At 37.7% G+C, this 21,129-nt stretch overlaps 1 protein-coding gene across 3 annotated transcripts in view; it reads right to left on the bottom strand.

Annotated features, from left to right (window-relative positions):
* Window positions 1-21,129, bottom strand: part of LOC125246949 (A disintegrin and metalloproteinase with thrombospondin motifs 20) — a 93,334-nt gene that overhangs the window by 48,255 nt on the left and 23,950 nt on the right. For all 3 annotated transcript variants that reach the window (XM_048158102.1, XM_048158104.1, XM_048158103.1), the window contains 4 exons: window positions 20,824-20,929; window positions 15,975-16,121; window positions 10,548-10,689; window positions 8,060-8,164 (listed from right to left, as the gene is read on the bottom strand). In XM_048158102.1, the coding sequence (XP_048014059.1) occupies window positions 8,060-8,164; window positions 10,548-10,689; window positions 15,975-16,121; window positions 20,824-20,929 (500 nt within the window). The remainder of the gene's footprint in view (window positions 1-8,059; window positions 8,165-10,547; window positions 10,690-15,974; window positions 16,122-20,823; window positions 20,930-21,129) is intronic.

Genomic DNA, 21,129 nt, shown 5'->3' with positions numbered 1-21,129 from the left:
CTTGAAGGTGTGGAAAAGGCCTGAGGTGAGAGCGAGACAGACGGAGAGAGACAGAGAGAGAGAGACGGGCTGAGGTGTCTGTGAGCTTGTCAAGATTTGCTCTTAATTGAGAATGCAGTGAGATATTTGAAGGTCGAGTGAGAAAAACCAGCCCAGCTGCTGCCAACACATGTTTTAAATCTGTGTAGATTTGTGACACACACACACACACACACACACACACACACACACACACACACACACACACACACACACACACACAGATAAAAATCATGAAACTTATACAATGTAACAACAATTTATTAAAAGTTTAACAAATATTACATTTTTAGGGTTTTATTTTTTCCCCACATTCATTATTTTGTGTGTGTGTGTGTTTTCATTTTTATGGATTGAGTTTTTAATAGTTAAATTAAATTTTGGTAATCAAAAGGCATGTCTAATTAATTGAAATCAGGAAACATATACAATTTAACAACAATTTATTAAAAATGTAAGAAAAAAAAAAAAGAAAAAATCTAAATTTTCGGCTTTGTGGAAATGATAAGGCCCTACAGAAATATAAACCTGTCAGAAGCGTCAGAAACGGCGGTCCATCTGCTGTATGGTTAAACGTGCCCTGTAATTGTGTGAACGCTGTGGCGAACACGCATCCATCAGCACGGAAATGACAGAGGAAAAACACCTCTCGCTCTCGACCTCTCTCATTTCGACACGCTCATTTGCAAAACACATCATCTTACACACAGAACTTCTCACAGCTCAGGGTTAAAGGTCACGGCACTCACAGGAGGCTTCAGATAGCACACACACATGATTTACATCAAAACTGACTCTATTTACTTTGCTAATTCACGCTCCTGGTCTTAATGAGCATGAGGCTTATTTCCTTTATCTGTCATTAATGTAACAACTTTCTTCGCTTCTACAACTATTAATATTAATATAATCCAATTATAGGTTCTTACTTGGCAATAATATCACAGCACACTGTTCATGATAAAGTCCAGCCCTACATAATTTCTCACCAAATATTGTCTTGCACAAGTAAAAATTTATTGGATGGATGGATGGATGGATGATAAAAGATGGATTATACATAGATGGATGGATGGAATGATAGATAGAATGATGGATAGATAGATGACAGAACAATGGATGGATGTATAAATGGAACAATGGATGGATGGATGGATGGATGGATGGATGGATGGATGGAACGATGGATGGAACAATGGATGAATGGAAAAAACAATGGATGATGCATAAAATTGAACGATGGATAGATGGATGGATGGAAGAATGAATGGATGGATGGATGGATGGATGGATGGATGGATGGATGGAGGAATGGCTTGAACGTTGGATAGATGAATGGATGGATGGATGGATGGATGGATGGATGGATGGATGATGGAACAATGAATGGATGGATGATGGATGGATGGATGGATGGATGGATAAAACAATGGGTGGATGGATGGATGAATGACTTGAATGACGGATGGATGGATGGATGGACTGAATGATGGATGGGTGGATGGATGGGTGATGAATGATGATGGATGGATGGATGGATGGATTAATTAATTAATTGAAGGATGGATGGATGGATGGATGGATGGATGGATAAAACGATGGATGGATGGATGAATGACTTGAACGTTGGATGGATGGATGGATGGATGGAAGGAACAATGAATGGATGGAAGGATGATGATGGATGGATGGATAGATAAAACAATGGGTGGATGGATGGATGAATGACTTGAACGACAGATGGATGGATGGATGGATGGATGGATGGATGGATGGATGGATAAAACAATGGATGGATGGATGGATGGACCAATGAATGGATGGATGGATGGATAGATAAAACAATGGGTGGATGGATGGATGAATGACTTGAACGACGGATGGATGGATGGATGGATGATGGATGGATGGATGGATAGATAGAACAATGGATGGAACAATGTATTGAATGATTGATGGATGATGGATGGATAGATGGAACAATGGATGGATGGATGGTGGATGGATGGATAAAACGATGGATGGATGGATGAATGACTTGAACATTGGATGGATGGATGATGGAACAATGAATGGATGGATGGATGGATGGATGGATGGATGGATGATGGATGGATGGATGGATGGATGGATGGATGGATGGATGGATGGATGGATAAAACGATGGATAGATGGATGAATGACTTGAATGTTGGATGGATGGATGGAACAATGAATGGATGGATGGATAGATGGATGGATGGATGATGGATAGATGGATGGATGGATGGATGGATGGATGGATGGATGGATAAAACAATGGGTGGATGGATGGATGGATGGATGGATGGATGACTTGAACGTTGAATGAATGGATGGATGGATGGATGGACGATGATGGATGGATAAAACGATGGATGAATGGATGGATGGAACAATGAGCGGATGGATGGATAGACGGATAAAATGATGGATAGTTGGATGGATGGACTGAAATACCACGCATCGGAAACATTCTTCACTTCTAGATTTCATGTCACGCCTTTTTGAAATGTGTCACTCAGAAGTGATTTCTCAGTGTCGCCACAAGAGGCACTATAGCATCATTAGTCTTCTATGGTCAGTTTTCTGTTTCAGGGCAACTATCAAGTTCAAGTTCTTGTTTAATGGCAGATATTTGAATCACCCTCTTGATCACACAATTGTCACACACAATACTTTCGGTCTAAGGATAATTTTTATGCCAAAAACATTGATTTACAAGTGTCAGAGGTTTAGAAGCATGTCTGACAGTAGAGGTACAATCAGGATCCACAAAACGAACAAATGAGACAAAACAGCACATGATGACTGCTGTATGTTCCTTCACTGTTGATAAATGACATGTACAGTGTGACATGTGAACTGAACAGCTGATCTGCTGGAGTAAATCCCTTTAGATCTTAATGACAGACTTCAGCGGCTACAACAAACCCACAGAACAGGAGGTGCACACGTTCACAACATACACACACCGTCACCGATCGAACAACGCTTGGGCAAAAACATACTTTTATCCTCAAAACACATACAAGCACACAGATGTCACACCGCAAACCACATGTTGAGGTTTGTACGGCATCTTCAGAAGGTTTCCTTGGAGAATCCTTCAAAATATGACAACAACACATCCTATCCTTTCAAATCTGCTTCTTTGGTTTTTAATAAACTATAACCTCTCATACAAAGGCTCATCTATGTCTTTCTGAAGCACTACCAAACACATGTAGAGCCAAACCAGGCATTAGCTTTCACTACAACACTTCACTAACCTGTTCTTAATCGACTTGCCTGGTTAAATAAATGTGAAACAAAATACGTGAGCCATTCGACAAGCAACAATCAGCATGAACGCACCTTTACCTCGATTACTTGGCAACCACAACAGCAACTCATTCGTGAAAATCAGATCTTGGGCCGCCGATACGGGACGTCTAGCTGGAAACACGTGCAGATTAGCAGGAGAAGTGACAAGTGATCCACACGGAGGAGGAACGATCCCAGAACAAGCTGCCAGGAACACCAGCCAACCCGAAGAGCCACGGCCAACAAATTCTCCAACGCCAGACGTTTACAAGACTTCAGTCTCTTTCTCTAACTGCCTGAGACGAGGACAGGTTGAAGGTTCTGCTGAGCCCAAGCTGGTTAGATACACAATAGAGTCTATTGTACCTCCAGACACAAAACCTTATTGGAAGAGGAACCGAATACAAGCACAATTATGATTTGACTTCATTTACAAGCGTCTTTTTTGGGATACTACCATTCTGCACCAATAAACGGACTCCATTAACCAGCTAGTTCACATTTTAATACATAGTCGCCATGCTGCTAACTTTCCCTGCAGTTCCTCTGCTGAAAAGAACAGTTTAGACAATTCAATTAAAGACCAAGTTTGAGGTTCGCTAGTTAAACAAGTTTAGAAGCCTGATTGGGACCACGGGATCAAATTCTCCAATTCCAGACATTTACAAGATTTCACTATCTTTCTCTAACAGCCTGAGACAAGATACACTGTTAGATACACAATAGTGTCTACTGTACCTCCAGTCATAAAACGGAAGAGGAAACAAAAACAAGCACTTCATTTACAAGCATCTTTATAGGGATACAACCATTCTGCGCCAATAAACGGACTCCATTAACCAGCTAGTTTACATTTTAGCCCACATAGTTTTCACCAACCCCCTTCTAAATATCATTGAGTTCCTCTACTGAAAAGAACAGTTTAGACAATTCAATTAAAGACCAAGTTTGAGATGAATCCTTATTAAAGTTACAAAAGTTATTCAGTCAAGAGCGGAGTGTGATTTTCCCTTGTCCTTTGTTATTTCATTAACATTAAAAACAGCAGCAAGAATATTAGGCTGCCGTCACTTTAAAATATAATGCATGAATCGAACATACTGATACTGTACACTATGGCAGGGACAATACATCGATTCTCGATACAATGAATCTGGATCAATCCTGATATTTTCTCTCTCTAATCGATTCTGAGCTTAGTTTTAACAGCAGATGACGCTCTACGCTAGTTTTTAACCATACGCTCAAAAGCTCATGGAGAAGAGGGCTGGAGAGCGATCATGCATTCGGCTGAGTCATGCAAGTGGTTAAATATTGCACCTCAGCTCAGAATGCTTTTATGATGCGAGATTAATGTAAACAGCCCACTGTGAACACCCTTGTAATTCGCTTCAACCTTTCAAACTTTTTGAATGATTATTTTAGGTTTAAGTGGTGTGTGCTAGGGCTGGGACAATACATCGATTCTCGATTTGTGAAACAATTCTGGATTGATTCTGATATTTTCTCTCTCGAATCGATTCTGAGCTTAGTTTTAACAGCAGTTGGCGCTCTAGGCTAGTTTTTAACCACACACTCAAATGCTCATGAAGAAGAGTGCTGGAGAGCGATCACGCGTTCGGCTGAGTAGTCTACTGTGAACAACCCTGCAATTAGCTTCAACCTTTTCGAACTTTATGAATGATTATTTTAGATTTAAGTAGTGTGTGTAAGGAATTGGAAGCAAGCAGAGTAATGGTGTTTCTAAAGCATGTAGTGCCACCTGCTGTTAAAAACTAAGCTCAGAATTGATTCAAGAGAGAATCGTGATACATCGGAAAATATCAGAATTGCTGCAGATTCATTGTATTGCGAATCGAGAATCGATGTATTGACCTAGCCCTACTGTACACGTGTGTTTTATTTCTCGACTGTTTACGTTCACTTAACACAAACTGACTATGTTTGTGCAGCTTATGCACACAAAACTTCTCACACAGCGTGACCAAGTTCTCATTCGCGCCTTCTTGCGCTTGAATGTTTAAATTGGCAAGGCATAAAAATGTGTGCGAATGATACACTTTCATGACGACACAGGACTGGTCCGATCAGGACAGGACAGTTCTGTCAACGAGCCCTGCATGTGCTCTCTCTTTCTCTCACGGTGAGTGCACGTGTGCGAGAAAAAGCAATAGAGGGCGCTCTCAGCCAAGCAACGGTCCGTAAAACTCAGCAGGCAATGAAATTGTATCTGCGCTAAACTTATTTTTGGCCTCTAACTCAATTACAGGCAACTGTAATCGTACAAATTATTAGCCATTTAGGCTAATTAAAGGCATTTTTTAGTCGCCTCTCGTGAAATTTAGTGGCATACACGAGTGATTTACTCGCATTGTAGAGGGTTGCTGACTGGGATGCCAGGATCTAAAACACAAAACCATGCTGGTGGTCTTCTCAACAGGGTCTTTGAGCCCCCTGTGCGCCCCCAGTTCTTGTGCTTTTGTAACCCTCCCAGGAGCACGTATTCCTGCTGGCTGGGCTCTTCAAAGGAGCCTCTGGATGGCAGGCCGGCTCGCCCTGGAGATGACAGGAGCCGGATTGACTGCGGCTCATGCCTGCACTCTCTCACTGCGGAGGGAGGGAGGGAGGGAGGTGTTGGTATTTATAGATGGCAAGTGATGGGATGCCCTCGTTAGCACAAGGCTCACTGAGCCGGATGACAGACAGGCCGCTGGGGTCATGTGACCACATTACTCACTCCAGTGCTCTAAGAGACAGAGGATAAACGGGAGGGAAACTGGAGGAGAATCGAGGACAGAGAGAGGCAGAGGGACGAGGGGGAAAGTTTAGAGGACCACAAAGAATCAAAGCAATTACGGCCGTGATCCTCACTGCAACTCCATCATGTCACTCTTCTGCATTTCAGCTAGAACTCATGCATTTTACGAGTACCAGCGGCCGGCATTTATGTACATAGTGGTCCATTTACCAGCTTAAACAGGATCAAACGACCGATGTTTGGAGATAAATGAGAGAGGAGAGAGACAGAGAAAGAAAGATATTTTGAACAAGCCTTCGTGAGGACCTTCCCACATTAAAGAGCTCGAGACAGGCAGGTGAGCTGAGACCAAGAGGCACTTTTCTTTCAACTTCAGCCACTTCAAACGGCCCCATGAGGAGGTGACACCAGGCACTCAGCACCACAAACAAAGGTGCAGGGGCCACGAGGGGTAGAAGCCCAAGAAAAAAGACCCTTTGTGTCCCTGTTTTTGTAAAGAGTCACGCAGTAACTATTCTGCTTGGCATGATATATAACAACACTCCAAAACTGGTGGGTCGTGATTCAGTTCTCAATCAACCAATTATATAATATAAGTTTGGGCAGCAAAATTTATATAAAAATGCATTAAGAATCACTCATCTATTCTGTTGAAAAGACATGCATCTGATCAGTATTTTAGCTCAAATTCATCTCTCACTTGGTAGCTTGTCAAATTAAATAGATATCAGCATGCACCCAGATGGCATTAACTATGAGTTGAAATGAAGATATTATTATTGGTATTTATATAGTTTACTTTTGTAATGATATGCAAGTTTGGCTCTAATTTTGAATTGCCATCTAAGAAAACCTCAAGATAATTCCTCCCCAAATTAATCTTTTCACATAAATCTTTTCATGTTGTTGGTGTAGGGATGTTACTTTGAGCTAACACTGCTTTAATAAACCATTCCAGTCACCACAACACTAGTGCTTTATCACGTCTATTAATGCTTTAGTCAAAATGGGAGGTCTGTTTTGCTAAAGAGCAATGATTATAAGTTTAACACTGACATGAACTCTTTCATGCCCTTCTGGCTTTAATCAGACGACATCGAGAACAACCAACAAACGCTCCTCGCTCTCCTTCCCCCACAGTTCTTCACGTACTGCACGGCAGTGCCACGGTTAATGAGAACGGGAAAGGTTTCAGCTTTCCCATCCACTAGCCTGACTTGAGGTTGTTTTGCTTGGATTAAGATACTGCCTACCTCAGTTAACATTTGATTCACTCAGAAAGGCTTGTTCCTGTAGTTTCCCCTGCAGTTAAAGGGTTAAAAGGAAGGAAAAACGGACCCCCTCCTTCTGCAGCTCTCTTCTCTGAAAGTAGCGTCTTTTGTGTTGCTCTAAACCCAAGACTCTCTAAAACTCCTCTGACCGCTGACCCACTCACCCACATCGTAAAGAGGTTTGGGGGTCACGGGTTCACAACAAGGTGATCTGCGGGTGGCGTTCGGTTTCAAAGGCTTGATACTTCACCTCGGTTCTCAGCTCTCAAAGATCCAGCAGCAATGAACTAAATGTGGCTAATTAGCATTGCAATCGAGAGGTGAGAGAAAACAAGAGAAGGGCTAACCTTAACATCACAATACTTACAAGACACACTCTCTTGTGTGTTTATGTACACCCACTATATTCTGTCAACTGATTTTCTTTTACAGATTATCTTGTAGCTCTTGGTGTTCCAGTTTGTTAGATGTAGGATTAAACAAATACCCCTAAATGAATCTGACTCAGTGTTTAGGCAACTAATGTCACAGACAAAAACGAGTTCTCGAAGTAAACCAGCTATGCAAGCTCACATTACCATCCTCATCAGCTTTGACATTTCAGTTTAACGCACGACTGACCGCCAGACAAAAACATAGGGATGAAAGCATAGGGAAAGTGTCTTACCATGCCATAGCCGCACTCGGTCCCATCAGCGAGAGGCATGTGCTGCGTACGACATCCTTTATGGTCGCCCTCAGCACTGGTGCACCAGAGGCGCTTGCACTGTTTCTGCAATCGGCAAGAGTCACTTCAGTCAAAACTGGAGAAACAATGACTTGAATATTGGTAAATCAAACCCTTTTAATCAGAGGTGTTTAAGAATCCACTCAACAGTGCTCAAAATGTTAAGGTGAAATTCTAGTCACATTTTTAAAATTTCAGTACAAAAGTTGGTACCGTAAGGTTTCTGTAAAGCCCGAGTTCAGACTGCACGAATTTTCAAAGTAGTCGAGGTCACTGTTCTTTTCACACTGCATGACTATCTTGGCCAGCATTCAGTCGCTGCTGTGTTCAAACTGCACGAATGGATCGGCGACAGAAGACTTTCACACTGCATGACTTTACAATAGGAAGAATCGCCGACAACTCTGTCTGGCACGCAATCTACGTTTCACAATCCAAACACACGTGAGATGTGAAAAGGAAACAACGCGATATCACGCGTGCAAGATGGCAGTTCTCACATGAGACTGGGATTATTATTAAAAATGGTAGCCCGCAAGAAGCTTGCAATACGAATAGCCTGTGCGCTGATTTGCAGCGAAAACAAGAAAAAGAAAAGAAGATTATCGAGGAGGAAATGGTTGAGGAGACGCAAGGAACAAGGATTGTGTGTTCTGCAACGAGAGTGGTCTATAACTCCTCCCCGAACTCCCAGCTGCTCTGTATCTTGCTCTCTCATTGGCTGTCGGTCATCGCCGATGTAGTTTTCAGTCAGAATACTTTTCACACAGCAGGATTTTGAATCGCCGACAGGTCCAGATATTTAGCATGCCAAATATCTCACGGGCGTCGGCGATTCGTCAGCGATTCTCTCAGATTGCGTCTTTGCTCATTCACACTGCGTGATTGTCACTTGCGTGAACGAGCACCGATTTGCCTGCGATTTCGGGCATTTTTCGGCGATTTCTCAAAACCTGTTGGCGAGCCAAAATCGGGGCTAAAATCGTCCAGTCTGAACTCTGCTTAAGTTGGTACTTTTAACAACCCTAGTCACTAGTATAGACAATGGATTCATATGGTTAGTTAAATGAGCTTTGAGACTACAAGAACCCAATGACCCGAAGAAATAATGACTATTGGTAAATCAAACCCTTCAAGTATTTGAGAGTTCCCTTGACTTGGGTACAAACCTAAATACAGTTGGGTCACAAGTAGGCTGTCAAAAATGCCAACTTCAGGTACAAAGTCAGTACAGAAACTTTAAAAATGTGATGATACCAGCATTTTGAGTGCCTCTGAATTGGCCATTATGTTCACACGCTCAACAGATATGTCTGTGATTGGCTACAACGATCAACGCTTTTGAGCGTCTGAAAGCAGGCGTCTATCGGCAGATCTGTCTATCAGCAGATCCCTAATATATAATCTATAGCCTGCTTTCAAACGCTCCGGTGTGTATCTGTGTAAGCACTCGGTGATGAGCTTCAAAGATGTCTATTTACAACATGTTTTTGAAGTGTTGATCATTGTAGCCAGTCACAGAAATATCTCAAAATGCTGGTATCGGCACGTTTTTAAAAATTTCAGCGCTGACTTGATACCAAAGTTGGTACTTTTGACAACCCTAGTGACTAGTATAGACAATGGATTCATATGGTTAGTTAAATGAGCTTTGAGACTACAAGAACCCAGTGACCAGAAGGAATAATGACTATTGGTAAATCAAACCCCTCTCAAGTATTTGAGAGTTCCCTTAGCTTGGGTACAAACCTTAATACAGTTGGGTCACGAGTAGGGTTGTCAAAAATGCCAACTTCGGTACAAAGTCGGTACTGAAAAGCATTTCCCCTTAGCATTATTTCCCCTCTGATTGGCCATTATGTTCACACGCTCAACAGATATGTCTGTGATTGGCTACAATGATCAACGCTTTTGAGCTTTTGAAAGCAGGCGTCTATCAGCAGATCCTTAATATATAATATATAGCCTGCTTTCAAACGCTCCGGTGTGTATCTGTGTAAGCACTCGGTGATGAGCTTCAAAGATGTCTACTTACAACGCGTTTTTGAAGTGTTGATCATTGTAGCCAATCACAAAAATGCTGGTATCGGCATGTTTTTAAAATTTCAGTGCTGACTTGGTACCAAAGTTGGTACTTTTGACAACCCTAGTCACTAGTATAGATTCCGATGGTTAGTTTAATGAGCTCTGTGACAACAAGAACCCAATGACCAGAAGAAATGAGGAACAATGGAAGAACTTAAGAGGAGGTTAAAGACACTGAAGACAGACCCTGGTCGTTAAATGACTAAACTGCCTCCCAAAAGGATGACAGACCAATGCACAAAGCAACACTGTTTCAGGATCTCTCATTAACAGGGTGGTCACTGAGTTAAGGTATCACTGATACATTTGGGATCCATTGTTGAAGTAAATTTAGATGTCGTACCATGAACGGACAGACTTGAGAGCCGGGACCGAACATGAGTTCACACTGTCGGTTGGCGTTGTAGAGTTGACCTGGCAGCTGGTTGGGAAGGTTATACGTCCTGCCTGAGGGCTCATCCAAGAGACATTCACCATAACCAGTGCTGAGAAGGAAAAAAAACATACAGATATCAACACATTTCATCAAGGACAACTCTGGTTTCTTGGTTTCTGGCCTCAGAATCCTGGAGTAAGTACTATCATAAAGCATTTGTTGTTATTTTGCATCGGTTGTCAATGGACAATACTGATTTCACCAGGCATCTGAAGGCCAAGTGTACGATGGAGGCAGCGGTGGGTGGTCTGCTTTGTAACCTGCTGATAACTGATTGAATGGACTTAGTTAGACAACACAAAGGCTGCAATTCAATGTGGGAAAAGACGGTGTTCTCTAACAATGGTGGGTCTCCAAGAATCAACACAACAGTGCCAAAACCAACGTTTCAGCACATCAGTCCAACATGCCTTCAGCTCCGGCTACGTCATGACATATATGTCCCACCACACCCTTCCTTTGAAACACATAAAGGAGCTACAAAAGAGCAGCTGTACATTGAAGCTCATTGAATTGTTGGGCTTAACGTCTCTGAATGGCTCTTTCAGCAGGGAGGGAACAAAGCAAACCTCCTTGACAAAGTCCTTTCTCCGTTTGCCTTCTGCATGCTCACCTTTCTGCAAGGGAGAACGGAAACTGAAGCTCAGAATAGCCGTGTGATGCAATTACGTGAGTTGCTGTTTCAATTTGTCCTTGGCTTTGAGACTAAACACCTGTGTCAGCCGATTTTGTCCTCTCATTACCTCGCTCACCCTTTACTCCCACTCCAGACACCCTACAAGACACCTTTGTCTTTATGAGGGGGGAAAACGAACACTACTCGAGGGGCATGTGTCCTTCTGCGGGACTCATTTATCCAGCAGAGTTAGGATGACAGCGCAGAGAAGCGGCATACGCTCTCGTCTCTCTGCACCTCGTCATCAGCACATTCGAGTTATGAGTTTGTTCATAAAATCAGCAAGACTGAGGCTGACAAAAACCTTTCACAGGAGTATGTTAGTGCAAAGCTCTTAAAGAGCGATAAGATTACAGTAAACTGAGACCATCAGTATCTCTCAGCTACGCTCAAGTGAGTGTGAGTGTGTGAATTCAGGCTCTTTCACATGATTAGGAACTGCAACTAATGAATACTGGACAGTTTGCATCCTAACACTAGAGTGCAAAAGGAGATATTTTGAAGGACAATTTTAGACCCCATTGGCTTTCTTTAGACAAAATATCTTATTTTTTGTGTTCCACAGACAAAAAGAAAGTCTTGGAATGACATAAGGGTGAGTAAATGATGCAGTACTTGGAGAATTTATCCCTTTAAGAGAGATTATTTATAAATCATTGTAATTACTGTGGTACTCCGAGGAGCTTTGATGAATACTGCATTGCGAAAAACATAATAATACCAATGTACTTTCTCGAAGAAGTGCCGCAGGAACATTTGGGTTCATGAAATGTTGTGGTTCATCAGTGAGCAGGTTTCTTTGAGTTCAGGTCAGGCTGCGCCCTTCTGGCACAGACATGAAGTCCACACCTGGAGATCATTTGGGCGGGTTGGTAAAGTGAGTTTATTAAGGAAAATGACTCACAGTTATTATTACTGAAGGTTTTTTGGACATGTACCATGGTACCTTGGAGAAACAAGTAAATATCATGGTACATAAATACAGTAATCATTCAGTACCCTAGTATTAGTATCATCTGACACCATGATTTTCTTTGTTCATTTGACAGATTAAAGGCTTTTCGACGTCAAACGTCATTCGAGCCCATTTAAGAATAATATCCATATATTTTCACCACTTCACATTTAACTTCTATGGGGCGTTCTGTAAAGCTTGTCTGAGCGAGCAACAGTAACCGACGGATAAACCGGCCTCATTTTCATTAGTAAAGAGGTGTTTTGGAGCAGAGGGACTTGATATATTGAGAGTTTTAGCATGAGAATCAAGTTGATTCGTCCTTGAACAAAGCGAGAACAGAACAAGACGTTCCTCATTTCTCAGACATTCAGCAGCTGCTTCTAAAAGACTCAATGAACGTCTGAGCTAATTGAGCTTTAATGTAAAAGAAGTGTCTCTCGTTGGTGCTCTATAGGTCATGCCATGGAAAGTAACAGGCTTTGCCAACATTTAAGGTGTGCGTAGAAAAGCGAGCACTTTTCAGTAAATGTAGTTTGTTTTTGTCTTCAAAATCGCAGCTTTTCCAGTAACAAATCGATTTTTGCATGACAAAATACTCCATCACTGTAACATCAACAACTTAACAGCCGAGTGAACTGAGTTAATAATCAAACACACTAACTTAAACTGCCTTGGGATTCTGAGAAGTCATTAAACGAGTAGAAAAAGGAGTATCTGAGCAACATTTTATGCTTTAAAATGCAGATCGACTGTAGCTTGACAAACCATTGCCATGTGATGATAAACACTACACTGCAAACCAAAAATGATGTTCTTCCTCAGTGTTTCTGTCTTGTTTTCCAGCACAAATATCTAAACGTTCTTAAATCAAGATGCATTTACTGGAGACGCAAAATGACTGAAGATATAAAGTCTTGTTTACTGAAAAAAAAAAACATCAAAATTTAGTGCTTAAAACAAGAAATATCTGCTAATGGGGTCAGTAACATAATCTTGTTTTTCCTTTGAATTCAGATCATTTTTCTGATCCCATTAGCAGATATTTGTTCTAGTTTTAAGCACAAACTCACTTCAGTTTTGATGCATTTGTCAGTAAACAAGACTTAATATCTTTAAGTCATGTCATTTTTCTTCTCCAGTAAATTGATTTAAGAATGTTTAGATATTTGTACTGGAAACACTGAGAAAGAACATAATTTTTTTTGCAGTGTAACAGTAACGTATGATTGTGTTTGCATACAGTGTTTCAGTGTGTGTAATCTCCTCACAGGAGAGTGTTGCGTCTTGAAGAGCTCTTGAGGTTGAACGGACAGTCAAAACACAGATGCACTTGAGGTTTCTGCTGCTCTGGATGACTTTCAATGCTTCACATCGCTGGGAGAATGCATATGCTTTCCTCTCATCAACATATCTGATTTAAAACATTTTCTCATATAAAGCCATGCAGAGCAAACAGAGACTTTTGCTAAAGTCTCAGATGTTTCTCCTGAGAAAAAGACCAAAATAAGAAGAAATCTCAGTATTTTCTCAAACATCTTAACAATATCTAACTCCAAGAAGTCTCCTTAGCTATGAAAGAACAACATTTGAGCAATAAAACTGTAGAAGAATCTGTCAACCAAAGGTCTTAAAGTCAACGTAAACATGTTCATAAATCATTTTACTGATGCATTTCTGAGAGAAACAGAATGATTGAGTAAAAGATAAGATTTTATCTAAATGTAGTCTAAAAAATGCTTCTAATTACTCTTTGACTATTAGCAAAATCATGTACTTAAGGTTAATATTTTGATAATTTAACAACACATTCGCAAGTTCATGATTCTCTGATTTTAAACTAGTAAACTAATATATACACCGATCAGGCATAGCATTATCCATATGCTCCATGGTCCAGTTCTGAGGCTCACATGCCCACTGTTGGCACTTTGGACAGGGGTCAGCATCAGCAACAAAAAAAATCTTATTTTCTGAAAAATGCATCAAAATTAAGTGAGTTTATGCTTAAAACAAGAAAAAAAGTATCTGCCAGTGGGGTTTCTTGTTTTAAGTAAAACCTCACTTAATTGTGATGCATTATTCAGAAAACAAGCCTCTTGATTTATGATTGTTTAGATACTTGTGCTGGAAAACAAGAGCACGTGACCTGGTCATGATACTAACAGGCCTCTCTCTGACGGAGTCACTGGAGCGCAGAGCAGATCAAAGGGTCGCGTTCAGGGAAAATCTAATTATAACTGACACTTCCTGTCTTAAAGGGAAGCTGCTGTGTTTCCCTCCACTCTGGACGGCCTCAATGAGCCGTTGCCCCGAGTTACGGTTGCCGAGGGGCCAAGAACGCCGGCGACTAAATGACTGTTTGTCCGGCACCTCGAGAGAAAGCAGACAGACTCAGACGAGAGTGAGACAGGAAGAGCAATTTTGAGCTCTAAAGAGCGTGACCTGGTGAGGATTTGCTCAAAGGTCATTTTAACTTTAAAACCTGACATCTGATATTAGACACAGCCTGCTGGGAAAACGGTTGTGTTCTAGGACATGCTTAACCAGATAAACTAGTTCCTTAGCAGCTTAGCCAAGGTGGTCTACCAGCTCTAACCTGCTGACCAACTGATTCAGACTCTGACCTAAACCAGCTAATCTCCAATCAACTGGAAACCAGAGTTATTATCGTTAACTAAAACTAAAACCATAAACAAAATTCATTAAATTAAATAAAATAATAATTTATTTATATATATATATATATATATATATATATATATATATATATATATATATATATATATATATGGGTCATTGACGAATATGGTTTTTAAAAGTGTAAAAAAAAACATAATGGAGATATAATTAATTTTGAAGTTGTATTAAGTGTTAACAGTGAGATTATGTGGTTTTTATAATCAATTAGCACTACTTTTGTCATTTTTTACAAGATGGACAAAATTTGTCACCAAAAAAGTCATTTGGTTTAACCAAAATTTTGGTTTTACCAAATGACGATATTTACAAACAGTGCTAACAGGCTGATATCTAATCAAACATTTTATATTTAGTACAAGTTTTTAAAATATTACAACATTTTCCATGTTTTATAGCGGTTGCACCGAATGACCTGATGTTTCGGGACATGCATTTGATCAAGAGAAAACATAAATTTTTCAAATAGTTAAAAGAGAGTTAGTTACTTTGCTTCATGACCATGTGGTCCTTTGCAGGTGTCTGAATGATGTCACATCCTGTCACATGATACTGACCACATGACTTGATCCAAAATGGTCCCTTTATATCGGTTACTCCGAATGACATCAATGAAATTCATTTTTCCGGACATTCTTTCTCATAACAAAGCAACGACTTCTACACATAATTTTAATACCATTTTGCACTATGTTGATGTATGATGTTATAAAATCATGCCAGAATAAAAAATATATACATTTATTACATTTTAAGATGTTTTAATCACAAATGAATGGTTAGACGGTTAAACCGAATGACTTTTTGACACTTCAAAATCTTTAAAAAACCTTTATATGTAGCAAAATATAATTAAAATCTTTTGGATTCAATAAAAGAGATCTAGTTGTACATACTTTGAATGTCATATCTTTGTTTTTAATTATTATTAAGGCCTTTGGACAAAAAAAAGACCCGTCACATCATTGACCCATATCTAAGATGAAACCAGAGATGCACCTACTCCAGGAAATCCGTGACGTATTTGCGGCTGCATTTGGACCAGGACCAGGGGCTGGTGTCGTAGTTGAGGGTTGGAGCCATGACGTGGTACTGATGCTTGACTCCGGCCTCTCGGCACTTCGGACTGTCGTCATGTGGCATGTTGAACCTGCGACACACACACACAATCCACAGCAGAGAGTTTGTGAACTTCCAGATATGAGGAGGATACAAGAACTGTGACGGTACTGGATAAATACCAACATTACACTGCAAAAAATGATGTTCTTCCTCAGTGTTTCTGTCTTGTTTTTCAGCACAAATATCTAAACATTCTTAAATCATTTACTGGAGAAGCAAAATGACTGAAAACAAGAACTAATATCTTGATTTAAGAATGTTTTGATATTTGTGCTGGAAAACAAGACAGAAATACTGAAGAAGAACATCATTTATTTTAAGATAGTTCAAAAAATTCGTATCTTCTAAAATTCTGATATCCAAAAAACCATATTCATACCGTGGTATTTCTGTTAGTGCCTTGATGTGTGTGACTGTCAACAAAAAACAAAACCTCTTTTTGTGGCAGAAAAGAAAAGTCCAGCAATAAAATCCTTAAATAAAAGCTGTATTGAGATGAATCTGACGTCTGAAATAGAAATGCAGTGATGTCAGAGTCCAGAAACAGCTGTGAAATCAGACACAAACAGCTGTGTTTACGGAGATCCTTCAGACTCCATCTGTGAGGCTTCATATGCACATTAAATATATTTCATATGTTACATTCACGAAATACTTTTACTGTCTGAACTGGTTTCATTTCAAGAACATCTGTGCTGTTGATCAAAAGGGTTCGACTCACTCAACTGTGTCTGTCCATCGTTTATACGAAGAAATGACAAGGACACTCTTAGAAAAAAAAAAGAGTTCTAAATAGAACTTTAGGGTTCTTGACTCAATTTTAAAGAAGCTTAAATGCCAAATAAATAAATTAATAAAAATCTAAATAGAACTTTAGGGTTATTGACTCAATTTTAAAGAAGCTTAAATGCCAAATAAATGAATAAATAAAAATCTAAATAGAACTTTAGGGTTATTGACTCAATTTTAAAGAAGCTTAAATGCCAAATAAATAAATAAATAAATAAAATCTAAATAGAACTTTAGGGTTCTTGACTCAATTTTAAAGAAGCTTAAATGCCAAATAAATAAATAAATAAATAAAAATCTAAATAGAACTTTAGGGTTCTTGACTCAATTTTAAAGAAGCTTAAATGCCAAATAAATAAATAAATAAATAAAAATCTAAATAGAACTTTAGGGTTCTTGACTCAATTTTAAAGAAGCTTAAATGCCAAATAAATAAATAAATAAATAAAAATCTAAATAGAACTTTAGGGTTATTGACTCAATTTTAAAGAAGCTTAAATGCCAAATAAATAAATACATCTATTTATTTTATTTTTTTTTACTTTTGTTTTTTCTTGGCACTGTGAAGCACTTTGGACAACTAACGTTGTATTAAATTGGTGCTATATAAATAAAATACAAATACAAAATACAAATACAAATACAAATAAATAAATAAATAAAAATCTAAATAGAGCTTTAGGGTTCTTGACTCAATTTTAAAGAAGCTTAAATGCCAAATAAATAAATAAATAAATAAAAATATAAATAGAACTTTAGGGTTCTTGACTCAGTTTTAAAGAAGTTTAAATGCCAAATAAATGAATAAATAAAAATCTAAATAGAACTTTAGGGTTCTTGACTCAATTTTAAAGAAGCTTAAATGCCAAATAAATAAATAAATAAAAATCTAAATAGAACTTTAGGGTTCCTGACTCAATTTTACAGAAGCTTAAATGCCAAATAAATAAATAAATAAAAATATAAATAGAACTTTAGGGTTCTTGACTCAGTTTTAAAGAAGCTTAAATGCCAAATAAATGAATAAATAAAAATCTAAATAGAACTTTAGGGTTCTTGACTCAATTTTAAAGAAGTTTAAATGCCAAATAAATAAATAAATAAATAAAAATCTAAATAGAACTTTAGGGTTCCTGACTCAATTTTACAGAAGCTTAAATGCCAAATAAATAAATAAATAAAAATCTAAATAGAACTTTAGGGTTATTGACTCAATTTTAAAGAAGCTTAAATGCCAAATAAATAAATAAATAAATAAAAATCTAAATAGAACTTTAGGGTTCTTGACTCAATTTTAAAGAAGCTTAAATGCCAAATAAATAAATAAATAAATAAATAAAAATCTAAATAGAACTTTAGGGTTATTGACTCAATTTTAAAGAAGCTTAAATGCCAAATAAATAAATACATCTATTTATTTTATTTTTTTTTACTTTTGTTTTTTCTTGGCACTGTGAAGCACTTTGGACAACTAACGTTGTATTAAATTGGTGCTATATAAATAAAATACAAATACAAAATACAAATACAAATACAAATAAATAAATAAATAAAAATCTAAATAGAGCTTTAGGGTTCTTGACTCAATTTTAAAGAAGCTTAAATGCCAAATAAATAAATAAATAAATAAAAATCTAAATAGAACTTTAGGGTTCTTGACTCAATTTTAAAGAAGTTTAAATGCCAATAAATAAATAAATAAATAAAATCTAAATAGAACTTTAGGGTTCCTGACTCAATTTTACAGAAGCTTAAATGCCAAATAAATAAATAAATAAAAATATAAATAGAACTTTAGGGTTCTTGACTCAGTTTTAAAGAAGCTTAAATGCCAAATAAATGAATAAATAAAAATCTAAATAGAACTTTAGGGTTCTTGACTCAATTTTAAAGAAGTTTAAATGCCAAATAAATAAATAAATAAATAAAAATCTAAATAGAACTTTAGGGTTCTTGACTCAATTTTAAAGAAGTTTAAATGCCAAATAAATAAATAAATAAATAAAAATCTAAATAGAACTTTAGGGTTCCTGACTCAATTTTACAGAAGCTTAAATGCCAAATAAATAAATAAAAATCTAAATAGAACTTTAGGGTTCTTGACTCAATTTTAAAGAAGTTTAAATGCCAAATAAATAAATAAAAATCTAAATAGAACTTTAGGGTTCTTGACTCAATTTTAAAGAAGTTTAAATGCCAAATAAATGAATAAATAAAAATCTAAATAGAACTTTAGGGTTCTTGACTCAATTTTAAAGAAGTTTAAATGCCAAATAAATGAATAAATAAAAATCTAAATAGAACTTTAGGGTTCTTGACTCAATTTTAAAGAAGCTTAAATGCCAAATAATAAATAAAAATCTAAATAGAACTTTAGGGTTCTTGACTCAATTTTAAAGAAGTTTAAATGCCAAATAAATGAATAAATAAAAATCTAAATAGAACTTTAGGGTTCTTGACTCAATTTTAAAGAAGCTTAAATGCCAAATAAATAAATAAAAAAAAATCTAAATAGAACTTTAGGGTTCTTGACTCAATTTTAAAGAAGTTTAAATGCCAAATAAATGAATAAATAAAAATCTAAATAGAACTTTAGGGTTCTTGACTCAATTTTAAAGAAGCTTAAATGCCAAATAAATAAATAAAAATCTAAATAGAACTTTAGGGTTCTTGACTCAATTTTAAAGAAGTTTAAATGCCAAATAAATGAATAAATAAAAATCTAAATAGAACTTTAGGGTTCTTGACTCAATTTTAAAGAAGCTTAAATGCCAAATAAATAAATAAATAAAAATCTAAATAGAACTTTAGGGTTCTTGACTCAATTTTAAAGAAGTTTAAATGCCAAATAAATAAATAAATAAATAAATAAAAATCTAAATAGAACTTTAGGGTTCCTGACTCAATTTTACAGAAGCTTAAATGCCAAATAAATAAATAAATAAAAATCTAAATAGAACTTTAGGGTTCTTGACTCTGTTTACGAGCTGTTTAATTCCTAAAATTGAATTAAAATAACAAATAAATTAAAACAAAATTATTTAATTAAAATTAAATCCATGATCAGGACCCATAAAAGGTTCTGTAGATAAAGCACCTGACACCTGTTCTATTTACACCTGACAACTCTATAAGGTTCTATAGAACATTCTCTTCTAAAAGTAACACATTGAATTAAAAGTGACATTTTGAAAACTAAAATAGTAAAACGTACGCCAATAACAAGTTTTACTGACAACATTGAAAAATATTTTGTGCATGTGTGTTTCATCTGGAGGACAGATTGTAAATGTTACTGTATTGTGCTGTGATGGGCTTCCTTTGGACATTGGCTTTGCTTTTGGAAAAGTTGATTTGAAAGGCGGTTTGACCTCATCGTCCCACTGCAGCGCATGGAATTCCCTCCGACGGTCGCATGGCTATCATTCTTCCACACACACGGATCCACACTGGATTCATTTATACAGAGAATCTGATGTTCTGAGCTCAAGTAACATCACTAATATGACACTGATGAAGACACAGGCCTCTCTTCATCATCTACTGCAAAAAAAAATGATGTTCTTCCTCAGTAGTTTTGTCTTGTTTTCCAGCACAAATATCTAAACATTCTTAAAACAAGATACATTTGAAAAATGACTGAAGATATAAAGTCTTGCTTACTGACAAAATCATCAAAAAGAAGTGAGTTTGTGCTTAAAACAAGTAAAATAACCTTACAAGATTATTTTTCTGACTCCAGTGGCAGATATTTGTTCTTGTTTTAAGAATGTTCAGATATTTGTACTGGAAAACAAGACTAAAGTACAGAGGAAGAACATCATATTCAGTGTAAACAGCGGCTGTCGGTCGGTCTGTTATGAAAACGCCGGGTCTTTATTGCGTTCTGCACCTGTGCTCTCTGAGAGCTGCTTTTGTGAAGGTCTTTCAGAGAAACTTACACGTGTCCCAGCTCGTGAGCGATGGTGAAGGAAGCGCTCAGGCCGTTCTCCTCGCTGATGGAGCAGCTCCGGTACGGGTCGCACATGGTTCCCAGCTCTGCCAAACCTTCAGGTTTAGACACACAGAAAAAGAAAATATGAAATTATCCACTGCTTTTCCATTCGAACGATCGCTGCGCAGCTTGAATGAGATTACAGGCCCTAAACACCTGCTGGGGCCCTGCACAGGTCACTGGGTCTGTGCTGACGTCCAGGACTCATTCATGACCCACAGCTGGTCCTGTACGACACGCTGATGACAGTCAA

Source organism: Megalobrama amblycephala, linkage group LG15 (assembly GCF_018812025.1).
Source record: "Megalobrama amblycephala isolate DHTTF-2021 linkage group LG15, ASM1881202v1, whole genome shotgun sequence".
Lineage (NCBI taxonomy): Eukaryota > Metazoa > Chordata > Actinopteri > Cypriniformes > Xenocyprididae > Megalobrama > Megalobrama amblycephala.
The sequence above is the reverse complement of the archived record's forward strand: the minus strand, read 5'-3'. Positions and strand labels throughout refer to the sequence as shown.